Source organism: Eucyclogobius newberryi, unplaced genomic scaffold (genome assembly GCF_026437365.1).
Source record: "Eucyclogobius newberryi isolate DKJ021-1_F unplaced genomic scaffold, fEucNew1.0.hap1 SCAF_19, whole genome shotgun sequence".
NCBI lineage: Eukaryota > Metazoa > Chordata > Actinopteri > Gobiiformes > Gobiidae > Eucyclogobius > Eucyclogobius newberryi.
Genome location: NW_027315823.1, coordinates 10,922,048 through 10,944,166, shown reverse-complemented (window position 1 = coordinate 10,944,166; position 22,119 = coordinate 10,922,048). Strand labels below are relative to the sequence as shown.

At 43.2% G+C, this 22,119-nt stretch overlaps 2 protein-coding genes across 3 annotated transcripts in view; one reads left to right on the top strand and one right to left on the bottom strand.

The window, feature by feature from the left end:
* Window positions 1–22,119, bottom strand: part of LOC140365355 (SH3 and cysteine-rich domain-containing protein 3-like) — a 360,861-nt gene that overhangs the window by 20,337 nt on the left and 318,405 nt on the right. The window lies entirely within an intron of this gene.
* On the top strand, window positions 7,300–16,570 carry LOC140365353 (uncharacterized). 2 transcript variants are annotated; one of them, XM_072451737.1, is made up of 9 exons: window positions 7,300–7,463; window positions 8,757–8,792; window positions 9,225–9,816; window positions 10,217–10,471; window positions 11,119–11,403; window positions 14,618–14,911; window positions 15,911–16,216; window positions 16,282–16,367; window positions 16,532–16,570. In XM_072451737.1, the coding sequence occupies exons 3-9, from the start codon at window positions 9,648–9,650 to the stop codon at window positions 16,562–16,564; spliced, it is 1,428 nt and encodes a 475-aa protein (XP_072307838.1). In that variant the 5' UTR covers window positions 7,300–7,463; window positions 8,757–8,792; window positions 9,225–9,647; the 3' UTR covers window positions 16,565–16,570. The 2 variants fall into 2 exon arrangements, with proteins under 2 accessions (XP_072307838.1, XP_072307839.1); XM_072451738.1 differs by lacking the exons at window positions 7,300–7,463; window positions 8,757–8,792 and having other exon boundaries at window positions 9,200–9,816.

The following is a 22,119-nucleotide window of genomic DNA, read 5'->3' as shown; positions in this document are numbered from 1 at the left end:
AGTCGAATGTGCTTTACATATAAAGGAAAGGTGTGTGTGTGTGTGTGTGTGTGAGTGTGTGTGTGTGTGTGTGTTTGTGTGTGTGTTTGTGTGTGTGCCTGTATGTGTGTGTGTGTGTGTGTGCCTGTATGTGTGTGTGTGTGTGTGTGCCTGTGTGTGCCTGTATGTGTGTGTGTGTGTGTGTGTGCCTGTATGTGTGTGTGTGTGCCTGTATGTGTGTGTGTGTGTTTGTGTGTGTGTGTGTGTGTGTGCCTGTATATGTGTGTGTGTGTGTGTGTGTGTGTGTGTGTGTGCGTGCGTGCGTGTTTGTGTGTGTGTGTGTGTGTGTGTGTGTGCGTGCGTGCGTGTTTGTGTGTGTGTGTGTGTGCCTGTATGTGTGTGTTTGTGTGTGTGTGTGTGTGTGTGTGTGCAAGCTTGGAATGGATATGGGTGGAAGTGAGGGACTCATGGGGGGAAATACACATTTTTGTATTGCACAATTCAATAAAAACTTGATCATAAAAAATAATAATAATAATAATTTTGCTTTACGATCTTTGTGAGGGCACGCACAGTCAAATGGGCAACAGAGCCTTCACGTGCAGACGCATGCTCGTGCACCATCGCGCAGGAGCGTGCAACAACACACTCGCTTCATGCACGCAGACCAGTCACAGATCCTTACTGCTCTCTAGTTTTTAGCAACCAACTAAAATTTTAAATCCTCACCAATCTGTATTTTGACGCAGACATAGTGAAAGTCTGTTCTAAAGTTTTAAATTATATTGTGTCAGGACTGAACAATAAAGAGTCATATTTAGCTTTTTATAGATTTATCCAGGGCTTTTAACACTTTTGACCATTTTGTTTTAAATACAATACGTTCAATTGGTGTTGAGTCCTCCTTCTTACAGGGCTTGAAAGGCACCTGCAGGACTCAATTATTGGCCCTATTCTTTTTACTTTACCATACTATAAATTAGCTTCGTTCAATTATTAAATAGTATTGTTCACTTTTAGGATGAATACACTATAATTTACCATTTACTCCATCTATCAAAGAAGCCCTTTTAACTAAAGAAAGATACATTTCCTTGACCCCCCTACATGGTAAAGAGATAAAGAGAGATAAAATATTTATGTATCTGGTTGGATAAAAATCTTTCTTTTAAATTTAAACATTGATAAAAACATGTTTTCTACCAGTATTAGACCATGATGAAATCATTTACATGCATCTGCACAAACCATGAAACCACTGGATGCACTTTATCACTGTTCCATCATCACGAGAGACGGATATCAAACACATCATTGCACTTTATGAGAAAGTAGATGGGCTTATTTCTCAACACGTGGTGAACAGCACTGTCTTTATGTTTAAAGCTCTATGTTTAAATACTACAATTTAGACAAATTATTAAAAACAAAAATAGGTCATAACACACGTGCAAAAGAGAACTTTAATCTTGATGTCCTGTAAAAACTGCTTTTTCATTTTATGCTTCTCACAGATTGAACAATGTACAAGCTATTCTTCAAATTTGCAAACTTCCTTCTGTTGGCAATTTCAAATGTCATTTTAAAATGGTATTAATTGGCACATGTACAGTATATGCTTTGACTGACTTCTCTGTGTTTAATTGTATTTATTCTAAATTGTAAATGCTTTCTTTGTGTGAACAGGGACCATTGTAAAAGAGAGCATGACTCTCAAAATTAAAGCCGCAAGCGGCAATGATCGGCCCTCGCCACGCCGCCGCCGCTACGCCGCCAAGCCGCAAGAGGAGGGGGCGCTAACGCCCCCCAATGGTCCTTTTATTACGCCTACTGCTGAATCTGTGACGCTGTCACATCTTCTCCCCTTTGTTTTACCATCAAAAAGCAATTTTATTTTGAATTCTTGGCAAAATGTGCGGCTTTGCCGCACAGAGACCGTGACTTTCTGAATAAAAATGTGGATACCTTATGATGGTCCACACCTGAAGATGAGTCTCACCAAATTTCAGGTTGATAGGGCTAACGCCCTGGGAGGAGTTTGTGAAAGTATAAAGTGTAAACATGTTCTGGCGATTTCCCCATTGGAATAACATGGGAGGTTTTGGTCATCGCTACGGCAACGCCATAAGAATTATGACATGGGTCTTTGACTTTTTTGATGGGGCTAAAATTGAGTTGTGTGTCAAATTTCATATAATTTCGCAAAACTAGATATTTAACCTCCATATAAAATCTGTAGGGGGCGCTGTGGCGCCAAATTAATTTATTTCACTTCAAGTAGGTTTAGGGCAAAGAGTTTAACAACTGATTCTAATTTGACGCAATTCCGACTTTATCTGCGCAAACGGCAGAAATGTTAAATTTGGGAGATATCTGAAATTCTAGCTAAAGTTTGCGGCTTCGCCGCACAGAGACCGTGACAGGTATCAATGTAATTTGAATAACTTTTGATGTCCCACTCCTCAGTAGCATTTTCACCAAATTTCAGCTTTTTAGAGCCAACGCCCTGGGAGGAGTTCGTAAAAGTACGACATTTGGAAAAACTCCCATGTCATGCTTAGCCATTTATGAACCAATATGGCCGACATTTGGTTGGGCGGACGGCGTTGCCATAATAATATTTTTTACTTCGACGGTCCCTCATCTGCCTGAAGAGTGGGTCCAGCTCGACTCCGACGGTCCCTCATCTGCCTGAAGAGTGGGTCCAGCTCCAGTCTCCTCGTGTTCGTCTGTCCGTCTGTGAGAGTCGGATCTCTCCTTCACTGGAACTCCTCCAGGTTTCTACGCTTTTTTCCCAAAGAGGTTTTTTTTGTAGTTTTTCCTGGCCGAGAAGGAGAGTCTAAGGACAGAGGACCCTGGGACATCGTCCCTCGCCACCACAGACATTGTCTGACTCCATCGCCACCACAGACATTGTTGATTCATTTCTCCCTGTGGCCCTCAGAGGCAACTGTTGTTGTGATTTTGGGCCTTACAAAAATAAATTGATTTGATTTGATTTGATTTGACTTCTCTTCGTCACCATCTACCTCTGCGCCAAATTTCATGATTCTAGGATCAGATTTTTTTTGGGTCATTTCCTATCTCTCAATGCATTTTTGGTACATTTGGGAAGAAGAAGAAGAAGAAGAAGAAGAAGAAGAAGAAGAAGATGAAGAAGAAGAAGAAGAAGAAGAAGAAGAAGAAGAAGAAGAAGAATATTCCGATGCGAAAACAATGTTTCCCATTTTTCAAATATCATAAACTAAATAACTAAATATTATAAAATAATGTTCAATTTTTGCATTACATGCTTATATGCACGGAACATGCAAGATATGGGGAACGTATTCTTGAGCTACTTAGCGCAAATGAGTTCGTCATCCCAATGTAAAGTGCTCGTTTAGTGCGCACTTTTGCACGGTCTTCGCCCGTTTACAACGGTAATGTTCCATTTTCCTACTACTAATTAGTCTGCACGGGGCGTGCGTGAGTGAAGGAGTGCGTTAGTGAGTGCTCGATTTCGTGCTCGATTTCGTGCGCACTACGTGCGCACTTTCGCAGCCGTGCTTCGCACGGCCTTACGAGATTAATAGGCCTCTCGCCAGCTTGTGGCACTCGGGCCTAATAATGATAATAATTCAGTCCAGTGTCCAGCCCCTGACACTCCCACAGTGACAAAAGTGATGCTGCTCCAAACTCCACCTGCTGCGCTTTACAGCTGCCACTATCATCTGTTATTTGGCGCTGATATTTGTGTGTGCATATATATTATGGGAAATAGTATAAGGTCTGACTAGATCCTTCAAACAAAACTTTAGTGACCAAAAAAGTATGACCATACAACTGTGATTAAGACTTTTTAGTTAGCCTTTATTTGAGTCAATTTAATTGATCAACAAGACTTTTTAAGACCTTGCGGATACTCTGTAGTTATATCCGTAGTTATGTAATGTTACTTTATTTAAACTGCATTAAAAATAATAAAATGCAATATCTTTCTCATTAAAAGGATGCAGGATTATGAAATGTAATGCAGACAGGATATTGGTTAAAGGTAAAACTGAATTAATGTAATACCTTATTGTTAATATAGTGAATCAATATAATTTCTAATATAATCGGACAGAACTTTCATAGCTGTGATACATGGATAAAATGCAAGGATTGTGCACAAAACAGACCTTCTCTGGTCTGTTTTGGGCCCATGCGACAGCTGCTGTTCTCTTCCTGGCTTCAGTACACACTGTGTGTCTCCGTGACAACAGGAGGGGAGTGATGTCACATCACTACAACTGACAAGGGGCAGGAAGTGTCTCAATCTGTTCACTCTGTCAACAGCTGAGGTGAGCAGAGCAAGAGGTCCAAGTGTTAAGCACAATATTTTAATAAAAAGCATGTTGAACCTGTCTTTAAGTCCAGCAGAGCAAAGAATCCAGCTTCTGACAAACGTGAGGCTCAGGATCCAAACAAACTCCTGTGTGGGATCAATAACAGGACAAATGTCACACAGAAAGACGTGCGGTGGTAACAACTAAACATGTGCCACGCCTTAAACCACTGCATCCCCGGCGAGCACCGAGTTGTGTTCGGACCTTGTCCCAGGGACTGCACTAGATTAGGACATCTTAAGCCATGAAGCTCCTTTGTGGTTTTAAAGACCAGACAGCTTCAAACTTCAAACTGCCTCAGGTTATGGATTAAGATAAATCTATATCATACAATAGGTAAGACAGGATGCATTACCTTGACATGTTTCAACCTGAAACGTCACATGTCAAGATAATACATCTTGTCCGATATAGATGAAACAATTACACTGCCTCCATCAGCTTAGCTTGTTGTCCATGGAAATAAACGGTTACACATGGCTTTCAACATGAGGAGAAATAGGACATTTTGCCATGCTATCAATTTTAAACAAAATAGTCATTGAATGGTAAAAACGTCTATAACAGGGAGCTGAAACTCACAAAAAGGCCTAAAGCCAAATGTCGACGAATAAAGCACCTACAGCTTTTAAATGATGTCATTGTTAAAAAGGGTGCTACAAATCTGACATATTTCCCGGCTAACCTCGGCCCTCTGCGTGTGTCCGTGTGGCGTGAAGATGAGTGGAGCAGTCTGTTTTGGGTGGCTGCTGACGCCATGCCGGCAGAATCACAGCCAACACTGACATCTTGGCACCGGCCAAACTGCTGCACGTACACGGCCGCGCGTCATCGCATTACAATCTCATGCAAATTTAAATAGGTGGTGCTCTCATTCTTGGGTTTAAGTATGTCAACATTTCCGATGGAGGGCAGTGCCATGCTCGAGCTGAACAGAACGATTATGCTTCAAATTTGTATACGATTAGAAGCTGGACGAGATTCTCAGCATGCTGCACTTAAAGGACACTGCATTGTTTGTGTTGTGGTTGAGACATATAAAAAATGACTTTTCTGAGCTTTTCACCATGTCCCAACATTTCAGGTGTGTTCCATTACAGAAAAAGGTTTAGTTGTTGTCATCTTAGAAAACTGAGTCCAGAGTCCAACTATGTCTGTAAAACAAACCTGCGCTAACTTTGTGAATGAGTGTGTGTGAGTGGTGGGCGTGGCGCAGTGTACATGGGCATTTTGTGACTGTAAATCACTGTCCTTATACATACATATAAATATAAATATAAATATAAATATATATATATATATATATATATATATATATATATATATATATATATATATATATATATATATATATATATATATATATATATATATATATATATATATATATTCTTCATTCATTTTCTGTGTTCTGATGGACCGGCCTCCTGCTGGTGCCAGAGTCAGGACTAAACATGGACCGGCCTCCTGCTGGTGCCAGAGTCAGGACTAAACATGGACCGGCCTCCTGCTGGTGCCAGAGTCAGGACTAAACATGGACCGGCCTCCTGCTGGTGCCAGAGTCAGGACTAAACATGGACCGGCCTCCTGCTGGTGCCAGAGTCAGGACTAAACATGGACCGGCCTCCTGCTGGTGCCAGAGTCAGGACTAAACATGGACCGGCCTCCTGCTGGTGCCAGAGTCAGGCCTAGACATGGACCGGCCTCCTGCTGGTGCCAGTCAGGACTAAACATGGACCGGCCTCCTGCTGGTGCCAGAGTCAGGCCTAGACATGGACCGGCCTCCTGCTGGTGCCAGTCAGGACTAAACATGGACCGGCCTCCTGCTGGTGCCAGAGTCAGGACTAAACATGGACCGGCCTCCTGCTGGTGCCAGAGTCAGGACTAAACATGGACCGGCCTCCTGCTGGTGCCCAGAGTCAGGACTAAACATGGACCGGCCTCCTGCTGGTGCCAGAGTCAGGACTAAACATGGACCGGCCTCCTGCTGGTGCCAGAGTCAGGACTAAACATGGACCGGCCTCCTGCTGGTGCCAGAGTCAGAACTAAACATGGACCGGCCTCCTGCTGGTGCCAGAGTCAGGACTAAACATGGACCGGCCTCCTGCTGGTGCCAGAGTCAGGACTAAACATGGACCGGCCTCCTGCTGGTGCCAGAGTCAGGACTAAACATGGACCGGCCTCCTGCTGGTGCCAGAGTCAGGACTAAACATGGACCGGCCTCCTGCTGGTGCCAGAGTCAGAACTAAACATGGACCGGCCTCCTGCTGGTGCCAGAGTCAGGACTAAACATGGACCGGCCTCCTGCTGGTGCCAGAGTCAGGACTAAACATGGACCGGCCTCCTGCTGGTGCCAGAGTCAGGACTAAACATGGAGCGGCCTCCTGCTGGTGCCAGAGTCAGGACTAAACATGGGGAATCTGTGTTTCAGTTTTATGCAGCTAAAATCTGGAACAGTCTTCCTGAAGATGTGAGACAGGTTCTACTCTGACAATGAAATGACAATCAAATCTAGGCTGAAAACTGTTTTGTTTAGCTCTGCATATGACTGAAAGGACAGGCTTATATCTGGACTCTGATCTTTAAAATTTATTTTTAAAGTAAATGTGTTTTTATCGTTATTGTGATTTTTTTATTATTTTTTTATTTTACTGTGTGTCTCCGTACTATATACTTTGAATTACTTTGACTTGTACTTAATGAACAAATTGTGCTTTATAAATAATGCAAAGCTATTCATGGAGAACATAAACGGCAGTTTTAGAAGCTCATCACTGCACAAATATAAAAATTCATTTTTCATATTATCTGAGGAATGATGCAGGGATAGTTTCTGATGCGTGTTAAAGATTAGTTTTGAATGTCACACACAGGAAATAACCTCAGATAAGATCAGCATATAAAAGGACATAGTCTGGTTCGGACCTGGTTCAGTCCTGGTTCAGTCCTGGTTTAGACCTGGTTCAGACCTGGTTTGGTCTTGGTTTACACCTAGTTTAGACCTGGTTTGGACCTGGTTCAGTCCTGGTTTGGTCTTGGTGTGGTTCTGGCTTAATTCTCTTCTACACATGGCTCCTGGAGGTCTGGTCTTGATCCTGTTGCTCTGCTGTTCTGGTAAATTTTTATTTCATTCAATATGTCCACAGTTGTATTTTTATTTAATCTACGACTTGGTTTGAACTGGTAAAACCTCTGGAGGAATTTGACAAGAGAAAATATCTACTTGATCACAAAAGTGTACTATTTTAATGCCTTCAGTAGGTGCAGAAAAATAATGTCAAATTGTTATTTTGAAGAAATCTGTTGTCAGTGTTTGAATTTGTATTCTTCCAGAAAGCAGAAAACAGATTCTCATTAAAATAACTTGCAGTGTAATCTTCCAAACAAGTAAACAAGTTTAAAATTAATTTACATTTTACTTCATTCAATACATTTCCAGGAACATTTTAGCACTCGAATAAATTGAATCATTGAAATCTCTGTATGGGCTTTTTTTTTTTTTTTTGCAATTATGGACAAAATTTGAAACAGTGTAGTTGATGGTTTGTTGATGTCATACTGCAGTGGTCCCCAAACTACGGCCCGCGGGCCACATCCGGCCCGTTGGGCCTTTCAATCCGGCCCGCCAAGCTTGTCCAAGTTATATTAAAAAAAAAATTAATTTTTTTTTTTTTTTTTTTTTTTGCCGTAGGCTTTATTAGACAGTAGATGTAAAGAGAAATAATGGAAAGATAATGATGAGAGAGAACGGAGGACATGCAGCAAATGTCGGAGTCGGGATTCAAACTCACAATACTGTGGCTGGCTGTTCATTTTACCTTTCGCCTGTAATGCTCACATTTCCCCAAGAGATGGCACTGTTCCCTCTAAGCTGCGCGCCTGCGCAGCTGCGCACTGCTCGCACTTAGTGCACTGCGCACTTAGTGCACTGCTCGCACTTAGTGCACTGCTCGCACTTAGTGCACTGCCCGCACTTAGTGAGCGCACAAGAAAATCTATGGCGCGCAGAAAATAGAATTCACCACAAACGGCCACCGGGGCCAATCAAGCAGGAAGAGCAAATGTGTTTGACACTGAAGAAGACTCTTGTGGACAGTAGAAGACTGTAGATACTTAATCATTATTTAATGCATTTGGAAAACAATTTGTACATTGAGCCTTGCATTTGTTGCTTTGTTACAAGTTACACGTCAAATCTTGCGTGCAATTTATAGTAATTCATTAGTTCACACAAACACACCATATTTTCCTGGCCCAGCCCCTCGGCCAAATTTTAGAACTCAATGTGGCCCTCGAGTCAAAAAGTTTGGGGACCACTGTCATACTGTGTCATGTTCTTACATAACTCAATGAATCAGTTATCTATGAAATAGCTGTAGCTAATCTAATATTTGTGATTTATTTCAGGGACCTGGGCTCAGAACTCTCAGAACACTCAAACAGGTACATCTGCTCACTTCATCAAACAAGTCCAGGGTTAGATTAGAATGGAGTTTGTCTGGTTCAGGAAAGCCTTGTTCAAAACATGGAGTATTCAAGAAATATACTGTTGATAGTTCATCTACCTCTTAAAAACGAGTTATTATTACTAATCCAGGATGGTTTTCAGAGGCAGAAGTCCAAGCTCTGGTTCTGTAATGCCGGGTTTGAGAAGGAGTTATATTTCTTGTTACACACATTTTTCATTTTATAGACCCAAAACATACTTTTAATATTCTATTCTTTAAAATTGGACATACATTTTGTCCAATGTGTTCATTTGTTTTGCTTGAATAGTAAAGAGATGTAACTGACTCTGTGTTCATGCAGAAGTGTGTGTGAGATGCTGGTCAGAGTTTTCACGTCTTCCCTCTCACTGTCTCCTGTCTCCTGCAGAGTGTCCTCTCAGTGAGGACCACAGAGCTGATGTGCTCCTGCTTCTGGATGGATTCAACCACATCAGTTCTGAAGATTTCTCCAAAGTGAGAGATTTCCTGGAGACCCTGGTCCAGATCCTCGGTGTGGTTGGTCTTGATTCGGTCCAGATTGCTCTGGTGAAGTCTGGTGGAAAACCTGAGGTTGAGTTTCACCTGAACACATATCACGATGTGCCCTCTGTGGTCAGTGCAGTCAAGAGGATGTCACAAAGTCCTCCTTCTCCTGGAGACCTGACCACCCATGATATGTACTTTGTTCTTGAAACTGTTTTACAAACAGATCGAGGCGCTAGAGGCGATGCTCCTGACGCTGTGATTGATCAGTGACAGGAACTCACCAGGCATCAACACAGACATTGTTGAACAGTTGTGGCGCCTTGATATGAAAGTGATGATAGTTGGAGTTAAAGACGCAGATTACAGTGAGTTAAAGGACATTGGGAATGATCTTGATAGACCTGAAGTCTACACTGTTGAAGACTTTAATTGTTTCCCAAACCTTTTGAAAGAGCTAACTCAGTCTTTGTGTCGTTGGATCAAACAGACTATGGGTGAGTTGTCAGTTTCCTTGTCTTCTTTCCCATTTCCTAAAAATATAAAACTTTGCACCTTAAAGGTTGGTGTTTTTTTAATCGCTTTGACACACAAAGTCCTAAAAAGACTTTCAATATACCTAACAATTCAGTTTTAACTAAAAAAACTGATACATTGTCTTATCAAAGGCTAGATTTACCATCAAAAGGCATAAACTTTGTGTTTTTATGGGGGTCATCCCTATGTTCCCCCGAGACCTGGGTTAGGGTTGTATGCTGCTATATTTTATGCTGTAAAACCTTTTTTGCACAATTATTGGGGCTATAATAACTATTGAAAAAGAAAAATCCATCAGCCTAATCATGGGAACTGTAGTAGATTCTAGAGGAAGGTAACACAACTCTCTTCTATTTTCAGACCTACCGCGGCCTGAATCTCTGAGGTTTTCTGACATTCAGTCAAGAAGAGCTCGAGTCTCCTGGACTTGTGTGGACAGAGTGGAGAGATTTATTCTGTCAATAGAGCCTGACCTGAGGGACGTTGTGGTCCTGGGACACAAAAGAACCACAGAGATCCGGCACCTGAAGCCTAACACCACCTATGAAATCCACATTAGAGCAGTAGAGTCTAAAAATGCTCCTGTTGTGACCGAACGTCTAACCACACGGCAGGGTACAGCTCTCCCTCTCTCTAGACACCTCCTCCTACTCCTCCTTTCCCCAGACACCTCCTCCTACTCCTCCCTTTCCCCAGACATCTCCTCCTACTCCTCCCTTTCCCTAGACACCACCTCCTCCGCCTCCCCAAAAGCTCTTTTTTTCTTCTGCCCCCGCAGAGGCTGCCCGACTAAAGCCTGCCCCTTCCTCACCCCTTCCTCACCCCAGACACTTCCTCTTACTCCTCCCCCTCTCCAGGCTCCTCCTCCTGCTTATCCCACTCCCCAGACACCTCCTCCTGCTCCCTCCCTCTCTCCAGACACCTCCTCCTGCTCCTTCCCTCCTCAGACACTTCCTACTGCTCCTCCCTTTCCCTAGACACCATCTCCTCCACCTCCCCAAAAAGCTCGTTTTTTCTTCTCCCCCTCCCCAGACACTTCCCCTGCCCCTCTCACTCCCCCTGACACCTACTCCTGCCCCTTCCTTACCCCAGACACTTCCTCTTACTCCTCCCCCACTCCAGGCTCCTCCTCCTGCTCCCTCCCTCTCTCCAGACACCTCCTCCAGCTCCTTCTCTCCTCAGACACTTCCTACTGCTCCTTCCTCTCCCCAGACACCTCCTCCAGCCCCTCTCTTAACTTGTCCTGTGTTTGTGCTTGTCAGACTGGGTGCGGCTGAGCGGTGGGCCCAGTCGGTGCTCTGGTTCTCTGGAGGTGCACACAGACCAGATGTGGCGCTCGGTGTGTGCAGAGGACTTTAGTCGGGCAGAGGCTGAAGTGGTCTGCAGGGAGCTGGATTGTGGAAGTGTGTCTGACCTCCAGGGGGCGCTGTTGCCAGAGGGAGCCGCTTTGGGGAGGACTTTTCACTGCAATGGAGCAGAGACAGCACTGAGTCACTGTAAGAGCTTTGAGATGCGCTGCTCAGCTGCTGCTAACATCACCTGCTCAGGTAAAAGGGGCGGAGTTTTACATCTGTCCTCCATTTCATTTTCTTTTTTTATTCCATATCAAAGTCATATACACATTTCAGAATCAATATCAGAAGGTTTATTGCCATTGTCAGTGGAAAAAAAACAAGATTCACAAACAGGAACTTTCTTCAGTGAGAAAGAAACATAAACATATATATGTATATATGTATATATATATATATATATATATATATATACACATACATACATACACACACACACATATATATACACACATATATATATATATATATATATATATATATATATATATATATATATATATATATATATATATATACACACACATATATATATATATATACATATATACACATACATACATACACACACACACATATATATACACACACACACATATATATATATATATATATATATATATATATATATATATATATATATATATATATACATATATACATATACACACATATACATATATATATATATACACACACACACATATATATATATATATATATATATATATATACTTATATATATACACATATATATATATATATATGCACATGTATATTTATACACATATATATATATATACACATATATATATACACATATATATACATATATATATATATGTGTATATATATGTGTGTGTGTGTGTGTGTGAATTCAAAAAAATTGGTGAACTATAAAACAGAAAAATAAACTTACCATATGTTAAATACTTTGACAAATATATAAACGCAATTTCAAATAATTATTTAGTAACAGGTGTCAAGAGATCATTAGTCCAACGGCAGAGAGCAAGAAACTGTTCTTGTGGCGGGAGGTTCTGTGGTCTTAAACCTTGAGGGTGTTAAGTTCTTTGGCCAGTTTTCGGTAGTCTGCAGCGTGGGGTCTCTGGGCTTGTAGTAGTAATGAGAAGCCTGAGCCCTCGCCACACAGAGGTGGGGTTGTTGTCTGAGAACTGCTCCAGACGTGTATTGTACTTACAGTAAATCTAGCTCTCGAGACCTTCCTGCTAAATCCATACTTTGCATCTTTCGGTCACGGGCCTGTCCGCTGCCTCAGTTTTGGTCTGAACCAGGGTTTGACATTGTTGAAAGTGACTTTGGTGCGTTTGTGTATAATGCAGTCCTCACAGAATCAAATGTATGACGTCACCGTGTCCGTGTACTCATCCAAACTATCTGTGGCAGCTCTGAAAACCTCCTAGTCTGTAATGTCCAAACTTGCACATAGATCCTCCACTGCCTCATTGGTCCACCTCTTAGAGGTCCTCACTAAAGGGTTGGAGAACTTCAGCCTCTGTCTGTACGTGGGGATCAGGTGAACCATTGCGTGAGCCTACAACAGTGCGAGCCACGACATGGAAGGCGTTACTGAGAGTTGTGGAACATTGATCCAGCGTATTTTACTCTCTGGTCGGGACTTTAATAAACTGTCTGTATATTGATAATTCATGGCTGAGATTCCCCTTGTTAAAATCCCCCAGGATAATAAACAAGGAGTTCAGGAAAGTTTGCTTCTTCTGCATAAATATCTTTCAAGTAAATATCAAATATCAAATCAACAAGCAAAGTAAATGCGTTTGACTGAGCTTTATTAATCTTTTATGTTGACAGATTACCAGAATACAATGCCATACAATAAGCATGTGTAGGCTTGTTCTCAAGCTATGAAAAACATTGCTAAAACATTAGTGAATTAGCAAAAGAACCAACGCACAACAACAGAACGCGCTTGTTTTAGGCCTGTAGTTTATTTAAATCATTCTCACTACATTGCTGTTACCCTACATTTACTGTTGGTTGGGATGAGTTTCTGCTACATTAAGTTCAGATTGACTGACTGGACTTGGCATGAGCCAAGTTTACTATCCTTGATTAGCTTTTCAGGCTGTAGTAAGGAGGTTTATTTTTTGGTTTGATGGTTTGAAGTGAAGTTGAAGTTGAACTGACACCTTAAAGTGGTGGAGGGGGTTGAGCACCAGAATGATACCAGGAGCTATGTTGTCGGGGGCTTCAAGCCCCTGGTAGGGTCTCCCAAGACAAACAGGTCCTAGGTGACGGGTCAGACCAAGAACGGTTCAAAAGCCTCTTATAAACAGACAAAAATCAAAGCCAGTTACGTCGCCTGGATCCATCCTGGAGCCAGGCCAGGGGTGGGTGCTCGACTGCGAGCTTCTGGTGGTGGGTCCACGGGAGGATGGTCCCACATCACTCGTTTGGACTGTGTCCGGCCACGGGGCCCGGCCAGCAGACGCTCGCCGTCCTGCAGGCGGATCCGTAAGGGGCTGGTGCAGAAAAATCTGGGCGGCATTTGATGGCAGGGACCTCGACAACCAGATCTCCAGACACAGAAACTAACTCTGGGGACGTGGAACGTCATCTCGCTGGGAGGGAAAGAGCAATACCGACTCAATATAATCACTTCCACACACAATTCGGACTCTGAATGCATCTCCTCGAGAGGGGCTGGACCCTCCACCTCTCTGGTGGTGCCCGCGGGGAGAGGTGGCAGGCTGGTGTGGGGTACTTATAGCCCCACAGCTCAGCCGCCACATGTTGGAGTTCACACAAGGGAAGGAGAGGGTTGCGTCTCCACACCTTCGGGTTGGGGACAGTTCTCTCACTGTTATGTCGGCCTACGGGCCGAACAGCAGTGCAGAGTGCTGCCGACTGTCTATGATGTTGCCATCCCACTCAATTTTAATACTATGTATTTGGGCCTCAAAACTCCTGCACTGACACAGTGAACGTACATTTGACAGTGGACAAAAAGGCCATCATAAATAAATTGATGACACCAACAATCAAAGACTGGACAGACGTAGTGACAAACGTTAGACTAATGGAAAAAATGACTTTAGAACTGGACAAATTTGACACAGTGGAACAGGTGAGACTCATTCAAATGTGCCATGATTTTGTTTTATCACTTGCTACTGTTTTAGTCCTTTTTTATTTGGGATTTTGCCGTCTGGTTGTGATCCATTTTGTCTTTATTATATGATAAATATAATAAAGATTAAAACATATATCATTAACATCCCACATTTCTGGCTTTGTTACAATTAAGCACCAAAGAAATTTGGTTTAATTTCTTGTTTAAAGGTTTACAGTATGTTAATCCAAAATGTCCCCGTTGTGTGGACAAATAAAGGCTATCTTATCTTAATCATACGTTGTTTGTGTCCAGATGTGCAGTTGAGGCTCAATGGATACAACTGTTTCGGTGTCCTGGAGCTGAGACATGAGGACCAGTGGAGAAGAGGGCAGACTGTAGACCGGGATCAGGACTTGGACTTTTTATCTGTTCTGTGTCAAAAGCTGGGCTGTGGTTTGGCAGTTGAAGCTGAATATAGGTCTTCTTGGGGGGTGTTCTGGGAGCTGGACCCCGAGTGTGTGAAGCAGAGATCTGACCTCAGAAACTGTCTGGTCCACGACTCAAACAGCACCCAGGACAAGTACAGTCTGTTCCTGTTCTGCTCAGGTCTGTATTAAGTATTACAACATTTATTTATTTACAAGAAAGACAACTTTCTTGTAAAGAATAAGGTTCTCTTTATGTGTACCATAGCAAATATGGGGCTTCAGTCATGAATATTTTCTTAGAAAATGTTACTAAATGTACACACCTCCTGGTCCTTAGCGTTAACCTCATGACCAGGCGTTCAAAGGTAACGGAAAATTAAGGAAAATGTTTTGCCCGATTTCAAGTGGAGGTTTTAAGAAGTTGTGTGTAAAAACGCTTCATGAATAAGGCCCATAATCCAAGGCCTCGAAAAGAAGAAAAAGTGAAAGTCCTTCAGTGACAAGTGGGACATTAACACGTGTCATAGGTGGAGATTTTCACAGGTAGCAGTGTGTGAAGAAGTCACTGAAAAAAGGTTTGCTCAAAAAAAAATACAAATAAAATACTAACAAACTCACTCATGGTAAAACTGTCACCACAACAACAAAACACTTCTCGACAAGTTAGAACGCTACAATATGTAAAAACACACACACAGGCCGACTTTTGGATTGCTGTCATATGTTGTATACTTATTTATTCGAACATATTTCATAGTCACATATTTTAGTACCCATATGCTCTTTTGTCAGATATTTATTTTTATATAAAAAAATGTATTGTGTTATTCTTGGCCAAAGTAATTCTCTCATGTGATGGCCCCACCTGCTGTCTGTGTGTGAGCTCTAAAGACATCCATAGGTTAAACTTGATTGCATCCCCAATAAAGGACTTTCAAATTCTGACAATCTGTTAAAGGTCTAGGATTATATTTGTGATGGTACACATGTAAGGGGCTTATTGCTGTATTCACATTCATTTAAAATCCAAAAATGTCCCTGATATAAATAATCATGTTAGACATTTTTGGATTTTAGACAAGGTTTATTCTCCTAAATGTTTAAATCACAGCACAACATCTGCAGATGATTTGAGACCTCAGGCTTTGCTGACTGTCCTCTTTCTCTCTCTCCACAGAGCAATTTCCTTCTCTCAGAATCACAGTCTCCTCTGAAGGAGTTTCTCAGTCGCTGGGCCCCAGAGCTCTCGTGAGGTCCGGCGCAAACTTCAGTGTCTCCTGCTCTTTTGATAAACCGTTTTGGCTTTTGGATGTCGTCCTGTTTTCTCCGGGTGGGAATTACACCCTACCAACTGTCAATGACTCCGCCCACTTCCTGTTCTCAGCGTTTGGTCCCGCCCACACAGGGCTCTACACCTGTAGTTGGAGTGAAGATAAGTCAAATCAAATCATAAAGGACGTGACCCTTTACATTGGTCCTGGAGGTACAGTTCATTTACAGTTTGAAGATACTTTATTTTTTGTGGATTAATGTTAATTGTCTCTACAGTCCCAGACTCACATCTGCTCCTGAGAGCCGGGATCCATGTCCTCATCCTGCTCCTCTCCACCACTGCACTGTTCTTCTACTGTCAGGTAATAAACCAGGGCTGAAGGAAGACTAGACCAGAAATACATCAACTTAACAAGGACTAAAACAGCACTAAAGCAGGAATTACACCAGGGCTAAATCATGTTTTAAATTATGTCAAACAAGAACTTAACCAGGTCTCATCATGTTTCCATTTTTACCTTTTTAGGCCACCAGGGGGCAACGACGAGGACAACTGTGATTTCTTGGTGGAACACGTCTCTTTCTACCAAGTCTCTTTATGTGTATCATAGCAAATGAGGCTTTATCTGTTAATATTTTCTTCAAAAATTTACATAACTTTCAATTTAAGCAGATTCACTTGACGCACACTTAAGATGTGACAAATCATCATTAATTTACATAATTAATACATAAAAATGAATATGCAAAGAAACGGCCTCTAAACTACCAACAACAGAACATGTGACACCTCGATGGAGAAAGGAAGAAAAATAAAAGTGAACAAGAAAGTCAGGCTGAGTGCATCTACAACTATCACAGTGGCATCTGGTCCTTTTTGGGCGATGAGGCGACGCCCCTCCGTTACCTTGACAGCAAACACACCAAAGAGGAGGTTTTTTTATTAGTTTATTACCTTGATAAGGCTAATGCTAAGCATTAAGTATAACTTAACTTCTATTCATAAAAATATGCTTTGGTTATTAGAAAACCCATGAAAGAATGTTACAAATGACAGGTCTTTAAGAACAACTTTCCATATAGCAATAATGCGGAGGATTAAATATGGAAAATGTAAAATGTTACACATGTAGTTCAGGGTAACTAACGCCACTTAGAAGCTGTTTTATTAAATACCAAAAAATGTTGTGTTTTTTATATTCTCTTAATGTAGTAATTGCTTCTATGCACTATAATTTACAGTATCACTGAGATTTTTCTTTTGCTTTTTATATTTTATAAAGTGTATAATGTCAATTTGTGTCAAATGTATTTTTTTCACAAATGGTTGTGTCATTGTATTATCATTACCATCTTTCGGATGAGACTTGATTTAGTTCAGTTTTTGCACCTGTTTGGAGACAAGTTCATATCGGGAAAGTCGTAAGTTGTTTGTGGCTAAGCAGACCACTATATCCTCACAACCTACCCGCTCCGCTCCACTAAAGGATACAGAACAGGTTTGGTGCTGATGCTTGATCTGTTACTGTGAAGGAGCAGCAGTACGTTAAGTACAGCCCCACTAGATTTGCTCATAAACTTGTAAATGTTGTACAAAAACAAATAGCCACACAAATCCCATGGACGGCTGAGTGTCCATGTTCCTAAAAATCCTGCTGGCTGATACACGGCAGCATCATAGCGGTCCAGTCTCGCAGTCGGTCTCGTGGTAAACAAACAGCACACAGTTTACGTATCCACAGTTAAAGTTTTGTTTTAACAAAAAACTGCAAACAAAAATGAAATGGCCAGCAGGTACACGGACCGGGTCCAAATTAAGACTCCGTGACAAATTCCATTACTGGCCATTGGAAAGTGTCACTTTTAAAGTTAGAAGACCTTTACTGCAGCATTTGTGATTTTTTTTAGAGAATGAGATTGACCTTGAGAGCACCGTTGAGGAGTTATAGGAAAAACACAAAGAAAACATGTTCAGATTGTACGTTTATTCTAAACATCGCTTAATCCAAGCAAGAACAGAAGAAGAAGGTGGCTGAATTCATTCAAGTAGATCTAAGTGAAGAGACTGAAATTGTACTCATCAATGAAATCATATGTGCTGGCAATGGAGGAACATGAAGATGGGGTCACTGAAGAATGTTCAGGCCCTACAGCAGATGCGCAAGGCCTGGGCTTGCTCCACATCAAACTTCTTTAAGTTAGTCTCAGCCGCAGACATGTAGGCTATACAGCCATAATCAATAGCCGTCCTCATGACGGCCCGATAAATACCCAGGAGCGACCTTCTGCTGGCCCCCCAGTCCTAGCCGGATAGACAACGAAGCAAGTTATTCACCCTTTTGCATTTACCACTGACCTCATCAATGTGCTGACGCCAACTAAGCCTCTCGTCAAAGGTGACCCCCAAGAACCTCACCTCCCTGACCTGTTCGAGCACCTGCCCATGCAGTCGAAGGGAGACGTCCCTATGCCCATTGAAGAAACAGATCACTTGAGACTTCCGTACGGACAGTTTAAACCCCCACTTCAGGGTCCACTGCTCCACCTGCTGTATTGCCCTTTGCAGTTTCGCCTCGTAAAACCGGAGATTCCTCCCTCTCACCCATAGAGCGCCATCATCAGCATAAAGGCTCCGGACCCAGTTAAACAGTTTACCCTTCACACCACACTTCCGCAGCTTAATGAGGAGCCCATCCTTCCAAACCATATCGTACGCCTTCTCCACATCAAAGAGCACCGCAATAACCTTTTCTTTCTGAGCCCTGGCCAGCTGGATATCAGATTCCAAACACAACACGGAGTCCATGGTGTTCCTGCCCCTACGGAAACCACTCTGGTGCGCGGGAAGCAAACCCTGACTCTCCAAGAAGTAATCCAACCGCTCGGTAACCATGCGCTCCATCGTTTTCCCGAGCTGCGACGTCAAGGCAATCGGCCTATAACTTGAAGGGTCAGACGCTGGCCTACCCGGCTTCAGAACCGGCACCACCGTAGACTGTTTCCACGCAGATGGAACACAACCTGAATCCCAAACACGGTTGAAAAGACCCAGGACTAGCCCAAGCGTGTCATCAGTCAAATGAGAGAGCATGTCATAGCACACCTCATCTTTACCCGGGGCTGTCTGTTTCGCCTTAGAAAGTGCTCTCCTTAGCTCAAACAAACTAAACGGAAGGTCAAGGTCATCTTGAGTCGAAGGCTGGTGCCCAATCAGCTCAGAATTCTGGGCCAAAGTGCCTTTCCACAGGTGAGAGATTGTCAGAGCTGTGCACCGACACAAAGGTGCTGGCCAACAGTTCAGCTTTGTCAACGTCGCTGACTGCTTCAACACCATTCTGTATTAGGACCGGGGTCCCGTGACGGCGCTCAACCCCATGCATCCGCTTAATCATCCCCCAAACATCCCCGAGACGCGTTTCTCTCCCAATTTTGGAACAATACCGCCTCCAACAGGCACTCTTGGCCGTTCTTACAGTTTTCCGCACAACAGCGCGGGCCCTCTTGTAGTCAATGAGGGCACCCTCAGTGTGGGTAACCCTTAGCCGGCGAAACGCCGCATTTCTCGCCCTAACAGCATAACCACATGCTTCATTCCACCACGGCACCCACTTCCTATGTCCACTACCACCACTCTTAGGAATCGTGCCTACCGCTGACTGCGTGATGAGCGAGACAATTGCACTATTGAGATCATCCACCTGAGTCAATCCTCCTTCCTGCAGAACCCTAGAACCATCATCAGCTTTCCTCAGGAAAGCCCCCCAGTTCGCCCTTGCCAACTGCCACCTCTGGATCCTCGTCCCCCTGACCACACAGCTCCCAAAGCCAATCTCGGTGCGGACTAGATAGTGATCGCTACCAAAAGAAAGATTACCAAGAACCTCCCAACTACAAACACCAGCTAACTCCTTGGACACAAGCGTAAGATCTATTGCACTTTCCGTACCGGTCCCCATATCATAGCGGGTCCCCCTCCCATCATTCAGACAAACCAACTCCCTTTGATTGATAAAACCCTCTACCACCTGCCCATACCTATCGGTACCACTACCGCCCCACAAAGCGCTATGCGCATTAAAATCCCCACACCACATGGCCTTTCCCCGAACATCCTTACCGATACTATGTAAGGACTCTAACGTTAACTCACCACATGGATTATAAAGGTTAACCACAGTAACAGCTTCACCACCCAGCCAGACCCTCACCGCCAGAGCCTCCGGCGCTTTACTCACACTGACAACAACGTAATTTAGGTCATCTCGGACAAACACAGCCACACCTCCGCCTCTACCCTGCTCCCTATCATTCCTAACACACACATACCCTTGTATCCCAAAAACCCACCTAGGTTGTAACCAAGTCTCCTGCACGCACATAACGTGAGGCTTGTTCACCAAGGTAGAGACAAAATGCTTAAATTCCTGGCCATTAGCACGAAGACTACGCGCATTCCATTGCAAGACAACCACCGCCATTATGAGCCCCCGGAACCTGACGGCGCATCAGGAGCCCCCCCACTCCCACTGCCAGAATGGGGCAGGGTGCCTTCCCGCAGCGCATCCTCTATCTCCGTCCACTCGGGACCCCCAGCTCCAAAGTACTTCCCTGCAACCTTAGCGATGATCCTAGTCTTTTCGGATCTCTTCTTGGTTTGACCAGTACAGTTAATCACTTCCACCATAAAGAGGAAGAAATCTTTCCTCTTCACAACCAGTACATCCTCCGCACCCACAGGGCCTCTGCCCGTGGAAGCCACACTCACAGGGATCCCAGTGGGGACCTCCCCCTGGCCGCGGGCAACGCTGCCCCCTCCCCTGTCGCCTAGGTCACCAGCAGCACTGGCAGCCCGCACTGCATCCACCTTCACCTGACTACCAGACACCTTCTTGACCGCATCCGCGTAGGATATGCCTTGAGAGGCTCTAACTTTTTGCACCTCAGCAGCCTTCTTGCTGAACACGCATCCCCCGTAGGCAGAGCTATGCTCTCCCCCACAGTTACAGCACTTGAGTTTTGCTCCTTCGTCACACTTCCCATACTCGAGGTCTCCTGCACATTTACCACACCTCTGCTTCCCTCTACAGACCGCTGCAATATGTGTCTGACCGTGGCTAATCCAGTTACATGTCTACCCGGAGACATTTTGAGTTATTCACAGATTCTGAAAGTGTGAATTCAAAGCTTTCCAATGATGTCTCACTCATGTAGATCTGATAACATTTAAGTAAGTTGTGGTCATTTGAATGTAAACAACTCTCAAACCCTTTCACTGAGAAAACGGCTTCCAAAGTTTCTCACCGGAGTGAGCCCAGAGTCACAGGGGGGCTCATTTGCATCTCATTGAGATAAGCCCTCCCCCCTGTCACACTGACAGCCCCTCCCCCTACAGCTGTCACTGAAGACTCAAGAGGAGTGTTGTTATTGATGGTAACTGGACTTGAATCAGAATTAGAAGTTACTATATTAAAATGGAAATACTTGGATTACAAAAGTCCCTGAATAGAATCAAAGAATCTGAATCAGAATAGGGTTCATTGCATTTGTCGATAAACAATTCACAGGTGATTCAGTGCAACACAAACAACAAAAGATAAGATAAGATAGCCTTTAATGTTACAACGCAGGGGTAAAGGACAGATAACTTATAGGAAGTTTAAAAAACACTCTTAATAGAAGAACTCTTATAAACAGATGCCACTGGTTCTGCTTCACAGTGACTTTCCGCAAGCACCACACCTGGTCTCTTGGCATCAAAGCTGTAAACAAATAACAGGACATTTAAGAAATGGCTAACTATTTCACATAAAACACTCATTAACTTTTTTTTTTTTTTTAACACAATGTGAGAGTTTCAATATAAAGTGTATCTGTAGTAGACCGAGAGAGAGAGAAAGGATATTAGATTAATACATATGACATTTGATTAAGACGTATGTCTCTATAATTGCTATTCTGCATTTGCACTATTATTAGTACCTGCTGTGCAAAGTCAAAGCTGTAATGCATCCTGATGTCTTTGCTTGCTGGCGGTGAGGGTCCAAAGACAGCACATTAGATTCTGTTGTAGAGATCTGTGCGTGGCCTGCAGCTTCTGATGTGTGGGAGAAGCTG